At 40.8% G+C, this 14,728-nt stretch overlaps 1 protein-coding gene across 1 annotated transcript in view; it reads right to left on the bottom strand.

Moving 5' to 3' along the window:
* tim (timeless) overlaps positions 1 to 14,728 on the bottom strand; it is a 394,051-nt gene that overhangs the window by 82,464 nt on the left and 296,859 nt on the right. Inside the window, exons 16-17 of the mRNA XM_080274845.1 lie at positions 4,551 to 4,625; positions 306 to 702 (exon numbers count right to left, since the gene is read on the bottom strand). Of these exons, the coding sequence (XP_080130971.1) occupies positions 306 to 702; positions 4,551 to 4,625 (472 nt within the window). The remainder of the gene's footprint in view (positions 1 to 305; positions 703 to 4,550; positions 4,626 to 14,728) is intronic.

Below are 14,728 nucleotides of genomic sequence, written 5' to 3' on the forward strand. Positions count from 1 at the left end.
AAAGATAGTTTCATCTAGATTCACTGAGAGGTTTACTGCAAAATTTTAGTGTTTTTTGAAGACTTTGTAAAAGTGTATAAAATTCATCATATTAATAAGTAAAAGCCACAAAGCTAAGAATTATTAGTGTTATTGATGATGATATGAAATTCTATGGCATTTCTTTACCAATCTGTGAACTGTGATGTTATACCAGCAGCCTTAGAGTAGAACTTCATACCGTGCTGCAAAAACACTTCTCGAGGAACAATTTTTGCATTATATCCATGAGTTCATTTCGGTAAATGACCACCTTTGATACATACCTCTGGTTGACTCAGAGCATTCCTTGAGCTCCATTGCACCTATTTTCTCATCCAGTTTAAGTGATTCTTGCAGTCTTACTTCTTGTACCTTGTTTGTGTCACCCTGCGGTTCATCAGCAGATTCTTGTGTTCTCATTGGTTCATTTGAGCTTGCTGACCCATGAAGATTTAAAGATTCTTGTAACCTCAACAACTCTTGTGAAGATGTTGTTGAACTCTTAGTTTTCTGAGGGCTCTCTGGAGTATCACTATGGCTTTTATCTAGCACCCTCTTCCTCCCAGGCTTGAAGGAACTCTGTCTGACATCAAGTGAATCCTCTGAGTCACTGCTGACCTGCATCACATCACACTCCAAGCTCACCTCACCCTCAGATTTGATGGTGGTTAGTGGCTCAATCTGAGAGGCAGGTGCAGTGATGGGAGGACACATTTTAGTTTTCTTAATAGGTTACCATATGAGAATAAAAAAATGTAACAGCTGGTCTGTGCACTGAAGGAAAATTAGTGACTGTGGGCCACTGTAATACAAAGTATGTAGGGTACTTCATTTTTCATTACAAATTGGCATATGAAGAGAACAGAATACATACCAACTCTGATATAAAACACATACAGTGCAAGTCGCTTGCAAAACTTACAATGCATCAAAGTAGCTTACTGTTCACTCCTTTTCAGATGATACAGCATTTTCATTTTGCTCCTGTTGCTGTCAGATGACTGCATTCACCACAAGAAAACACTCATATAGTGAAAAAGTTAATGAATGCTATATCTAACCCTTGTAGTTAACCCCTAAAGTAGGCAATCTGCTCTGCAGGTCTGTCCCTCCAGCCACAAAACAGGGTCAATTTTTTTACTTTCACTAAGGTAAAAATTTTTCTTCCACATTTCATGAGACTGAATTTACACATCTGAAAATGTATGTTTCTGCCACACTGACAACATATTTATAGCACAATCACCCATCAAAGATGCAAAAAAGTTACCAATCCCCCATGGGCAAAAATAGAAAATGTACAGAAAATGCATTATTTACGGTAAATAACTATCTATACATAATGTCAATGTGAAGTGTTCCCTAGGCATGAAATGTCAGTGTGACATATGCCCATTGCAACAAAATAAGCCAGGCAAAAAGTGGAGGTGGAGTGTGTGTGACTGGAGGGGGGAGGAGGATGGAGGGATAGGGAAGGAGGGATAAGGGAGGAGGGAGGGAGAAGGAGGGAGAGGGGAGAAGGGTTGCTATGCACACACCGCTGTAGGGGGTATGTTGGGGTATGGTTGGTTGGGAGGGGACAATGTGGAGATGATTCAACAGGGATGAGGGAGGTAAAGTGACAGTGGTGGAAGGAGGCCCCCTCTCCCCCACCTTAGGGGGCCAATCATGCCATACCACCCCAGACACTCTAGCTTTCATTGGTCTGATCCCATATACGTCATCAAAGGGGCGGAGTTACCCTCCCCCAGTTTTTTGTGTGTCTTTATTGACTGTGCGGGATAGGCTGGCGTGTCTAATTACACAAAAGCACGATCGTGCAGCATAGGTCCTTAGGGGTTAAAAAAAACTCAGTCCCAGAGTAAATAAAATCATCTGGATATAAGAAAAACAATAAGCAAAATAAACTGAGCTGAAGAGGTTCACATGAATAAATGAAGAACTGTAGTGACTGGCTTACAAATGCTTAACATGGACATCTACATGTTCAGGGCATGTTTTGTGTATCCTGAAGGGCAACTGATCCAAATGACCAGAGAACACCAATGTCTGTCACAGGAGAAGCTCCCCTCTCCCCCCACACACACAAAGACACACCATACTGCAGGAGGATTTGGATAGGATACACAATTGGAGCCGGACGTTGGAAATGAAATTTAATGTAAAGAAATGTAAAATACTGGAAATGGGTAAAAGTACCAGGAGACCATCACTGAATTATTTTTTGGGTAATGAATTAATCACAAAAAGGAGAGAAGAGAAAGATTTGGGAGTGCTGGTCCAAGATAGTTTGTCACCAGAAAAGCACATTAACAAGATAGTTGGAGAGAAGCATAAACTCTTGACTAACATAAGAGTAGCATTTCATTATATGGATGAGGAAATGATGAAAAAATTGATAGTGGCCATGATCCGCCCCAGGTTAGAATATGCAGCGGTAATGTGGTCCCCAAACAAAAAGAAAGATATAAACAAGATTGAGAGAATACAAAGAACAGCAACCAAGATGGTCCCCAGTTTGACAGACCTGTCATATAGAGAGGCTGGAAAAACTGGATTTGCCTTCGTTAGAGGAAAGGAGAAAGAGGGGAGACATGATTGCGGTGTTCAGGACCATGGTGGGAGTAGATAAAATTGACAAAGAAGATCTGTTTGTATGGGATAAGAGAGCAACAAGAGGACATGGAATGAAATTGAAAAAGTCAAGCTGCTTGAAGGATATCAAGAAATATAGCTTTCCTTACAGAAGTATAGACTTATGGAATAGCCTGGACAAAGAGATCGTCCAGTCTAAAAACTTAAACGAGTTTAAAGTTAAATTCGACTTACTGAGAAACAGCGACGGAAGCCCACGAGCTTAGTACATTCCGTGTATATCACAATTAGGTATATTAGATAAATACTTAAATATTTGGAACGACTTAGACAAAGAGGTGGTGCATGAGAAAAACATTCATGTGTGTAAAGGTAGACTTGATAAATGTGGATATGGAGACAGGACAACATGAGCATTGCTCAATTCCTGTATACTACAAATAGGTAAATACACAAACTCACTGCATGAATGTAAGTGTGAAAGGAATCTGATGTGTAGGGTGAGGGGTGCATGAGCAAATTTCTTCCATTTAAGTGGCAGTGTCTTGTGAGTGAGTACTATGGAACCAAGGGAACCTCAACAGAATGCGAACATCTGAGAACTCAAGGAAGGACATACAGTACAATCCCAGCTATCCGGTACCCAGACAAACGGAATACTCAGAACAACGGGAAAATTCAAGGGCTGGTAAAAATGTCAGTAAGTTATAACTGTGCGCCAATTTGAATGGACCGCCAAACCGCCGTTTGATTGTGTCATGCGAGGCTGGGTGAAGTCAGACAAAGCGAGATGAAGGCATTTCCGGCTAATGTAAATCCCTAGCAAATCCTCTTAACCACCCCTCCTCTCCCCCTCTTTCACCTACTTGAATTCAGTCATCCTCCACACCCTCCAAAAATCACCACTCTGCGTTTTGCCACCAGACAGTAAACAAGCTCTCTTGCTATTGTGTTCCTCTGATAGACAGTAATTTATACACTCCAAAATGCCTAAAGTGCAAACTAAACGTAAGCGTATCGTGCTTACCTTGAAACAGAAGCTGGACATACGCTACAGACTTGAAAAAGGCGAATATTGTAAAACACTAATGGCTGAATATAAATGTTAATAGGAATGAAAGTTTACTTTGTTGGAAGAAAAATAAATAAATAATATGCCTGCATTTCATACGTACATCATTTATTTTATTTTCTGCAAAACAGCTGAGTGGCGGGTGAGGGGTGGAGTGATGGAGGTCAGGTGGGGAAGAAGAAGAACAGTCGGAAACGTAAACAAACTCACGTGGGGGCACAGGTGTCGTGACAATTCTACAGTGCAGTCTTAACGCATCATCAGTTCACTAATAAATGTTCAAGCTTTTATTTCTTTATTTTATTTTTCAATTTTTATGAGTACAGTACATATAATGAATACAGTAATTCGGTAAACAATGGACTGGTGCAAAATGCAGTACTGCAAATTGCTAGACATTGCACACGTGCGTTATGACCATGGTGTGTGTTTACAAGGCAGTTTTTCAGGAGGAATCTCTTAGTGTAACCCCTAATATGACTGGTGAGTACCTGAACTGCATTTACTGCTGTGATAGCCTTTGTATAGATTTGACTTGAAAATCAGAAATACGGGAAAAAATCTGTAACCGGGAAGGTAAATTCCCCAAGCCACCCGGTTAACTGGGATTGTACTGTACTACACCGATGCTATGGTACACCTTAAATGTCCAACCCCGGGTGGGACTCATCCCAGATTTGGATGATTGATTGATGCATTTGCAAATTGTCTGACCACTTTAGCATTCTACTGTTTATTTTGTGAACTATGTTACCAAAATTTCATACAGACTAATGCATCAGTAAGCTGCAGTCACTAATCATCAAACAAGTACAGTATTATTATCTTTCATTTAGTATAATTAGAGATAAGAAATACTCACACTTGGAATCTCTGCACAAAGCTTTAAACATTCACTGGTGGTGATGAAGCCTCTGGCCAGCAATTTTTGTATTACCTGTAGACAAAACATTAATTACTTAAGCTGGACCGTGCCATCCCCTGGCTCCATTCATCCACTCCACCAAACCTCAAACAAATATGAATCTAACGCGCATCCTCAAACCATTCTCTTTAGCGGTCAATTTATCTACAAAAGGACAACCCAATGTTCTTGTTTTCACACTAGATGCACATGAGTTTCTGTACACAAGCACTGTCGATATAAATGGCCACTCACATGTTTGGTGCAGTGAAGATGCCCACAAAAACTATTGGTAACTGAATCAACATGAACAGGTTACAAACAGTTTATCTGCACATCACAATAACCACTTCACTCTGAGTATACCATTTATATTTTAGTCTTGCTTTGAGCAGATTGCTTTATTCAGCTTGGGAGAACTCCTTGGTGTCAAAGGGACAATGAAGGCTGGGTTTTGTAGCAGGAATATAGTAAACATGACACAGACATGGCACAATGACTGAGTTCACCTAGGTTGCATTCCTGCTGTGTCAAATACTCACTCCTATAGATCTACAAAATCATGGCTTAACTCCAAAACTGACATACAGGACATACATCAATGATGAAAAACATCAGCTTCTCTGGAGATTTTTCATACGCCAGGTGAAAAAACGTAACCCGGAATGCCATGTTGGGTCTTATGGGTGGCCAATCCACTAAGTGTCCCTTTTGTTTTTATCTTTTATTTATTTATTTTTTAAAAGATGAAAGCAAAATTTTTATGATCTTCAAAATTTTTGAAAGCTTGCACATGTAATGCATAATGTGGCATATATTTTTAGGTTACATCATTCTTATTCATTCAGCATGCTCTTAACATAAAATAAACATCTGATCAGTTATAATGCCACAGAAAAAAAAAATAATGAAAATGACAAAAAGAATTTGGTTGAATCTATGTTCAGAACATAAACAAGATCGACTTTTATATTTGGAAAACCCCTGAATGATTTACAAATCAAGTAAACATAAATATAAACAAGACTGACATACTGTATTTATAATCAGAAAACCCCTGAATGATTTTTACATCAGATGAATCACTGCAGGTGTCATTATCAGCATCAGAAATAGAAGGATCTTCTATGATTCTCCCTTGCTGACTGTAGAACATCTCAATATTCAGTGACATGGTCAATAATATCTAGAATCTGGGGGGGGAAAAAAAAAAAATACAGTACACGGAATGCTAGGTGGGGTACCGGATGACACCCAATGAAGTCTGTGACCTCCCAACTCCTGAAATATAAGAGTCTTTCCACTCAAATGTTGTCTGCTTATACACTGGAAAAAGACAAACATAGTCATGGTTTGCAAGATCCCTAAAACAATGAGTGGCTGAATGGCATCATTTTAAAAAGGTGTTGGAGTCAAGCTGACCACACATGGCATATGAAGGGTTAACCAAAAAAAATGCACTAAAGTTTAAGAATGACATCACAATAACAAAAACTAGAATTATACATTTATGAGACCTGTAGGAATGTTGTGCCCTGACAGCTATAATTTTGAGACATTCCTGGCTTCTGGTAATGCATACTGCCTGGAAGAGAAAAACCATCTATCCATCATCATCCACTCTTATGTCGCCCCATGACAGGCGTAGGAACTCTGGGCTAGGCATGTTGGTCCTGACATTTAAGATGAGAGTAACCAGCCTCACTCATCCCTGAGTGGCATTATGTGAAAAATAAACCCAAACCACCCCTTGGATATAAATCTACACTGGATCAATCCAATTGGAGCATCTTAATTACCCACTAAACCACCAGGCACTATAATTTGGTTATATGGTTACCATCCAGCACAGTACCTGTACATGGTTTCCTGGTGTACAGGAAATCATCTGACTTGTCACTCAATGTAGAGTTACCCATTGGCAGAAGGAAAAGGAAAGAAAGACAGAAAAGGGAGTGTAAAGTCACCCATAGGCAGATGCAAGAGGAAAGAGTGAAGGAAAGAAAGACAGAAGAGGAAGGATGGAAAAGAGGAAAGGGCAGACACCCAAAGCAGCACTACATGAAGTGAGTGGATGGTGAGTGCCCCCACCTACCACCAACAACAATGATAAAAAACACACACACACACACACACACACACACAAAGGAACTTACACAGCACAAACCTTCTCCTAGCATCACTTAAGTACTGTCTGTTGAGGCATCCAAACATCCGAAGCTTGGTGGTGCAATGCTCTTTGTTTTCATTTACTTCGAGTTCCTTCATTAAGGGTTAAAGGTAGTGGTGACCATCATCCACTCATTTTATGTAGTGCTGCCTACTTCTTCCTTCCCATTTCCAATTCAGTTTCTTTATATGCCCTCATCTCTTCCTACTTTTCTCTTTCCTTCCTGTCATGCTTTACTGTTCTTTTCAATTCAGGTGGCTCTACACTGAGTAACGTATCTAATGGTTTCCTGTAGCCCAAGAAACCATATAATCAATTTATGAGGCGAAGTGGACCCAGCTATGGTGTACCTGTTAACCAGGTGGAGACACACAAATGCAGAGTCCACCCAAGAAATAAACCTCCACAATATTCCCCATGCCTCATTATGGTGAGGCGCTGTCAGCCACAAGGGAACATCGGCTCACTGCACACAACAACCCTGCAAATGAATGGCTGCTTGCCTGGAGCTGATGGGTCTGCATGGTCAGACAGAGGCTGATCAACGACAACAAGTGAATGAAGTACCGTACTGCCATGCAATACAAAGTCCTCTACCAGAAGATAACCATACATATGTACTGTGTATACAATGTAGGTATGATAGAAATACATAGGTATGCCTGTTAAGTATGACAGCACCCAACCCTGTTTGAGCCTTAAGTGTGACCTTGACCTTGACAGTAGATGGCTGGTTGCTGCGCACAACATACTGTCATGGTATGGGGAACAACTGTGTGAAGTTTCATCAAAATCTGTCCATGCATGTGGAAGTTACAGAGCAGACATGAATATAGGTATGGCTGTTAACCCCTCTGTGGCCGCCGGTGCCGAATGACATTTTACCACAGCATGACCACCAGCGGGCATCGATGTAGCGCAACTTGTAGAAAACAGTAAAATTTTTGGGAGGTGAATGAACATCTGGGATGTGTTGAACACTACACTCCAACACACCCCATCAGTCAGTTCAGAGCCTGCTGCAGTGATGAGTGGGTTTTTTATTTTTTTGCTCATGGCCATGCCTAAACACACACAGTTACACCCATTATCTCGACCCAGATGAAAATATCATCTTTCTCCTCCCACACACAGCCATCCTGTTTGCAATTATAAATAAATACAGGCATAAACAAAAAAAATACATGAAAATAAGAGAAAAATACATTTTGTTTTGGTATCTTTACCTATTTGCTTAGGTTTGTTATACTGGTCTGGATCATTCAACGCATTGCAACTTGTAGAAAACTGCAAAAACTTTTGGGAAGTGAATGAACGTCTAGGAAATCTTGAGAATGACCCTGACTACACTCCCTCATCTCATCTGTCAGTTCACGCCTGCTCCCATGACAAGTGGATGTACGATTTTTATGCTAGTGGCCATGCCAAAACACACAGTTACACCCATTATCTTGACCCAGATGAAAATATCATCTTTCTCCTCCCTTGTGAAACATGCACAACCCCCCGATTTACGATTATAAAGAAATGTGGGCCTAAACAAAAATGGCATGAAAAAAGAAAAATACATTATTATTTTAGTATCTTTACCTATTTGCTCAGGTTTGTTGAACTGGTTTTGATCATTTTACATATTTTTTACCTTGCACTAACATTACACCAATTTTTGCTGTGTTCATGTGATGTTTTAGTGGGTGGAAAGGCCTCTTTTCTCTTCTCTCCTAATCATCCCATGCAACGTGCAAATCGCAGGTTGTCTCATATTTCAACCCTCACTGAGCCTGTACACTCAAGGGATGACCTTTATCTTGCTTAGGTCTAAAAATATAATCTCTCACCTCTCTTTTCCCACAAACTCCATCACCCAGAGTATGAAAATAAGTCGATACTACCATAAACACAAAAAACACTGAAAAATGCTATATACATTTTTTTTTTTTTAATTAAAATCTCACATGTTATGTACTGATAAATTTCAAAATACACATATCTAGTCACTTCACACCATTTCACCACCACTGACTGTTTTTCCATAAAAAGAAAAAAAATAACAACGCAGTAATACCTACGTGTGACCAAAATCATCCGCGTAAATTTGCACACTTTCCGTGCTTCATTGCGCAGCACAGGATGGGTCTAGGAAGCTCAAAATTGCATTGCCAGGTGCATCTGACATTCCTATTCAATATGGCAATAAAAAATTCCACTTTCGAAACTTCAAATATCAGCACCGGGGTTGGCTAGTGGGTCCCGAGAGATTACACATGCCCAGCCAAGGATGGGTTAAGTATGACAGTACGCGGCCTTATTTGAACCCCAAGTGAGACTTTGACCCTGGGAGCAGATGGCTCGTTGTTGTACGTGGCACACTGTCATGGTATGGGGAACAACTGTGTGAAGTTATATCAATATCTGTCCATAGATGTGGAAGTTACAGAGCGGACAGAAAATTGCAGACAGACTGATGGACGTACTGACATACTGACAGAACCGTGCAAACCTACAGTCCATGACTGGTTTGACCAGTAGGGGACTAATAACAACCATCATCAGTTAACCTCATGAAGACAGCTCTGAGCTTTGAACCACTTTTTGCCTTGTTAGGCTATGTTTGTCTTAACAACAATTCCTCTTTTCCCTGGAGCTCCAGAGTCTTTGTGGATACATCATAAGTCCCTGCTTTGGCTGATTCAGCGAGTTTTGGGAAATATCCTTTGTACTGACTCTTCATTCATACCTGCAGCCCTTGGGCTGCTCTGTTTCCTCTTCTTTTCCTTCTTTCTTTGCCTCCTTGTGGTTTCTATTATTTCCTGGAACCTTCTTCCGTCTATTCCTTATGTCTGGATTTGTTATGATCTGAATCATATCGAAAAGAGCCATCATAACTTGAGGGTTTACTGTATATAGTCAGTTCAGCACAAATGAGGGTCATATTCTTTTTGTCTGATGATCTTTTACAATGACCCATGTTTACATTTTGATCGGTGGCTGTAATTTTTGGTTCTACATAACCAGACAGAAACCAAGTGGTCCTAGATGCATTCTGAATCCAAAACTCCAACTTCGACCCACTGAAAATCACAAGTTTCTGTTTATAATTGCAACCTGGTAGATACTTGCTGAATCACCAAATATCAAGCCATCAAAAGTTAATCACACTAAATTTGTGATTCTACCATAAAGAAAGTGTTGGCCAGATCCAATGCCACTCTTCCCCTGTCACTTCTTACCTTCAATCGTATGGACATTAGAAGTCTTGTTAAATATGCACACCTGTAATTTCTTCAAAAGATCTATATGAAATGACGTTTCAGCCATGTAACGGAAGTCATTCTGAATCGATAATGCCCATCACCAACCCAATGTGAATGATGCTGCAAGTCCTTCCTTGATTCTGTTCAGTATCAAGGCTTGTTCCAGGCTTAATATGCCTTTTCCTGGGCTACTGGCACAGATCTTTCTCAAATGGATATTAAGGTCAGAGGCCTTTTTAATCCACTACAGGGCTCTCAAAGATCATCTCCAACTGACTTTCAATGTCAAACTCCCAAAAAAAGCAGTTCTTTACTCTGAGGAGGGTTTCTTATCCCCTTAACAATGCAAAAAACAAGTCTATCTATCTATCTATTGCCAGATGCCTTAATCCCTTATATAGGATGGCCACAAACAAATCGCCTCCACGTCGCCCTGTCCCTCGCCATTTCACTGCCCTGCTCCTAACTCACACCCCCCTCTCCCATATACCTTTCCACCCCATCCCTCCATGTCATCCTCAGCCTCCCCCTCCCACTCCCCCCTCCACCTCACTCACACTCACTTCGTCAGTCTTTCACCCTCCATCCTCTCCACATGGCCAAACCACCTCAGTGTATTCCTCCTAATGCTTCCTATCACATCCACATCCACACCACAACACTCCTTTATATCCTCATTTGTCAGCCTGTCTCTCCATGTGACTCCACAGGCTCCTCTTAAATAACTCATTTCCACTGCTCTCACTCTTGACTTGTGTCCTTCCAACAATGTCCAAGCTTCACTTCCATACATTAGAGTTGGTATCACAGTACTGTCATGTAGTAACTTTTTCACTTCCATGCTCACTTCCCTGTTTCTTATCATTGCTTTCAAGGGACCAGCAACCTTTCTTCCCTGCTGTACCCTTTCAAGCACTTCACCCTCCAAACCTCCATCCTTACTCATCACACTACCCAAGCCTCATCCTTGCTCATCACACTCCCCAAGTACTTAAACATACTCCCATTTTCCATTTCCTCACCATTCAACCTCGCTGTACATTCACTGACTTGACCTCTCTCAAAGACCATCACTTTACTCTTCCCTACATTCACCTTTAGATTCCGTTTCTTACACACTCTCCCAAACTCATCCACCAAGCCCGGCAGCTCCCCTTCGTCTTCACTCAACAACACAGTATCATCTGCAAACAACAGTGCAAGGAATTTCCAAACACTATCCTCTCTCACCAGGGCCACTCCAACATCCACTACCCTACCTTGTACCTCTTTTATTACCCCATCCATGTACAGATTGAACAACCATGGAGACATGACACATCCCTGTTTCAACCCAACTTTCAAAGAGAAAAATTCACTCAGTTCACCATCCACACTCAATGCAGCCTTAGCACCATCATACATACTCTTCACAGCATTCAACAACTTCCCATCTACTCCATATATTCCTAATACTTTCGACAATCCTTGTCTACCCACCCTGTCATATGCTTTCTCCAAATCCATGAAAGCCGCGTACAACTTCTTTCCCTTCTCTAGAAACTTTTCCACTAAAGATCTAAGAATGAATATCTGATCTACACAGCCTCTTCCCTTCCTAAAGCCTCCCTGTTCTTCTCCAAGTAATTTCTCTGTTCTTTCTCTAACTCTGTCAATAAGTATCCTACCATACACTTTTCCTATTATACTAAGAAGACAAATGCCCCTATGATTACCACACACTTCTTTTTCCCCTTTTCCTTTGTACAAGGGAATAATTATACCTGACTTCCAATCCTCCAGGACTCTACCTTCCTCCCAGGCCAATCTGCACATCTTGCCACATCCATTCTACTACTATCTCTCGCCCATGCTTCAGCATTTCACCACACACTCCATCAATTCCTGGGGATTTCCCCGATTTAACTTTCTTCATTGCTTCCACAACTTCTATCCTACTGGATTTTAATCAGTCATCCCTTTCCACCACCTCAGTGGTCTCTCCAGAAAGAGCTGGACCTTCTGGGTACCCCTGCTTTTCCATCTTCATCTATCTCTTCACATCTCTATACAAGGTCCTATTCCCTGTGGCTCTCCCCTCTGCAGCCCGTGTGTAAGAACTCTATGCAGTGATGTGCTGGAGTACACAAACAAATCTGCCACTATCATCACTACTCCTGGTTTCCTCAGACATAATGTATCAGAATTTTTTCACTTGAAACCTACCAAATTCCAGCACTCATGATCACACTAATAATAGGCTTGGCCCAGTTCAAGCCCTGCACATCTATATTCAGCCATCTCAGCCCTTTAATTTCAAGGAATTATGGGTCTGGCTAGAATTACACAAACCTTGCTCTATCTCTCATTGTAAATGTAATTGTGTTCAGTTATAGAAAAGTCAGAAAACCTTGTGTTCTTCTGGGTTACTTTTCAACAAATGCCCTCATCGACCAAAGATTGGGCCTCAACTAGTACTTGCATCCTGAGGTTACAGTTATAACTTACATGGCAGTAGGGTCAATTCATATTCAGTCCACACATGGTCATTTCCATTATTTGTCTGATCATCCTGCTCTGACCTGAATACAGCAGTTTTCTTAGACATTTAATCTGTAATATGCTTTAATTAGATTTGGGTGGAACTTTTACTGCCTCTAGGAAGGATTTTTTTTCCCATGCTTTCACTACTAAGAGAATTGTTATATTTTACTCCAAAGTTCGAGCAGACCCTTACGGGACTAAATCTCTTTTACTGCAAGTAATCTGACTATAGTCTATTTGATTGATCTGCGCAGCTGAGTAGCATGGGCCGAGTAGGGTGTGTTTGAATCGCGGCTGCTGATTGGCCACCAATGATTTCAATCTACACCTCTTCTTATTTTAACACATGTATATTTATATTTTTAAACTGCCTTCAATGCAAAGCTGCCAGATTAAATATGGAATAATTTCCAAAGCTGAAGAGGTCAATATTAGCTTTAAAAGTTTACTGTTATCAAAGAAAATTAAAGCTAATTATAAAGTTTCATAAAAAGATGAATGACGTTTGATATATATTATTCTCCCACGATGTACATCCACGTCTGCAAGTTGCACTACATCCATTCGCGGTGTACACCCACGTCCGCATGTTGCGCTATAATATCCACCCATGGCATACATCTACATCCGGATGTTGCACAACAATACATGCCTGCATTTACTTCAATGACATCATCGGTGGCCAATCAGCAGCCGCATAACAATCACACCGTACTTGCCACATACAACTCAGCCTGCACAGCTCAATCAAATACATATTAACTCACACAGAAGCAAACCCAGGGTCTTCCTTCAGTGCAGCAACCAGGTTCCACCCAATACTGAGTGAAATATATGGTTACTGTGATACATTTATGATAATGTCTTTGTCTGCAAATTATTCTTCATAGTATCATGGATACTGCAATAAATAATATGGGTGTGACTTAATGATAAGCCATACATACTTCATGTGATCTTATACAAAATATGTTTCTCTACTATACAAGTTGAAGTTACATGTGATTTTAATTTCAAATATCCCTTATTTTATACAAGAACGGTACAGTCATAAAAAAATCAAGTTCTTTCAGGTACCAGCTACAGCACTCTTTGCCTTTGCAGACAGTGCTCTAGCTGACTGCAGGAGGAGCCTACACAATGTTAATGATGTTAAACGTCTTTGATAATCTCTTAAGTTTAAAAACATTCTGACAAAAAATATACAACACTGGAATTTTATGATTTCCTGATGGGCAGAGCAGCACTGTACCACTGTATGTTGTTGCTGATCAACCTCAGTCTGTCTGGCCATGCAGACCCATCAACCACTGGCAAGCAATCAAGCACTCCTACAGGGCCATTCCTGCAGTGAATTGAAGTTCCTTTGCAAATGACGCACTGCAACAACAAAGTGTGGGGAAAAGTATGAAGGTTTGGTTCCTGGGTGGATGCTGCATTTGCATCTCTCTATCTAGCTACCAGGAGATCCATAATAGGCTACACTTTGCTCTACAATATGGTTATATGATTGCTACCCAGTACTATAAATAGTTTCCTGGGTTTCAAGAAACTATTTGATTTGTCACTCAGTGTAGAGCCACCTGAAGTGAAAAGAAAAGCAATAAAAGTGACAGAATGGAAAGGGAGAGATAGGAGGAGAGAGGGGTGGACACAGAAAGGTGAGGGAAGACATAGGCAGCACTACATCATGTAAGTATGGATGATGGTTGCCACTACCTGCCACTTGCAGTGTACTGAAACAATGCTAAACCACTGATTTAATCTTTTGGGCCTGAATCAAGGTATTTGGAGTTTTCAACACCTTCAGTATAGTACATCATCATCATCATCATCATAGGTGGTAGATGATGGTGACCATCATCCACTTACTTGATGTTGTGGGGCCTACTTCTTCCTTCACATTTATCAATCTTTTTCTGTCTGTCCTCCTCTCTTCCTATTTCTCCCACCTTTCTTGTCACTTTTTATTACCCTCTTTTTCCACTTCGGTGGCTCTACGGCACATGACATGCCTAAATGTTTCCAGTAATCCTGGAAACCATATACAACACTGAGTGGTAACCATACAACCAAGAACCAGGGTGAAATGGAGCCTACTATGGTGCCAGTGTCAACTGGGTGAGATGTACAGTAAATACAGTGTTCATACAGGAATCAAACACCCACACTCTTCCCCATGGCTTGCT

The sequence above is a fragment of the Coenobita brevimanus genome, chromosome 60, assembly GCF_032717465.1.
Source record: "Coenobita brevimanus isolate Jiangsu-jjx chromosome 60, ASM3271746v2, whole genome shotgun sequence".
Lineage (NCBI taxonomy): Eukaryota > Metazoa > Arthropoda > Malacostraca > Decapoda > Coenobitidae > Coenobita > Coenobita brevimanus.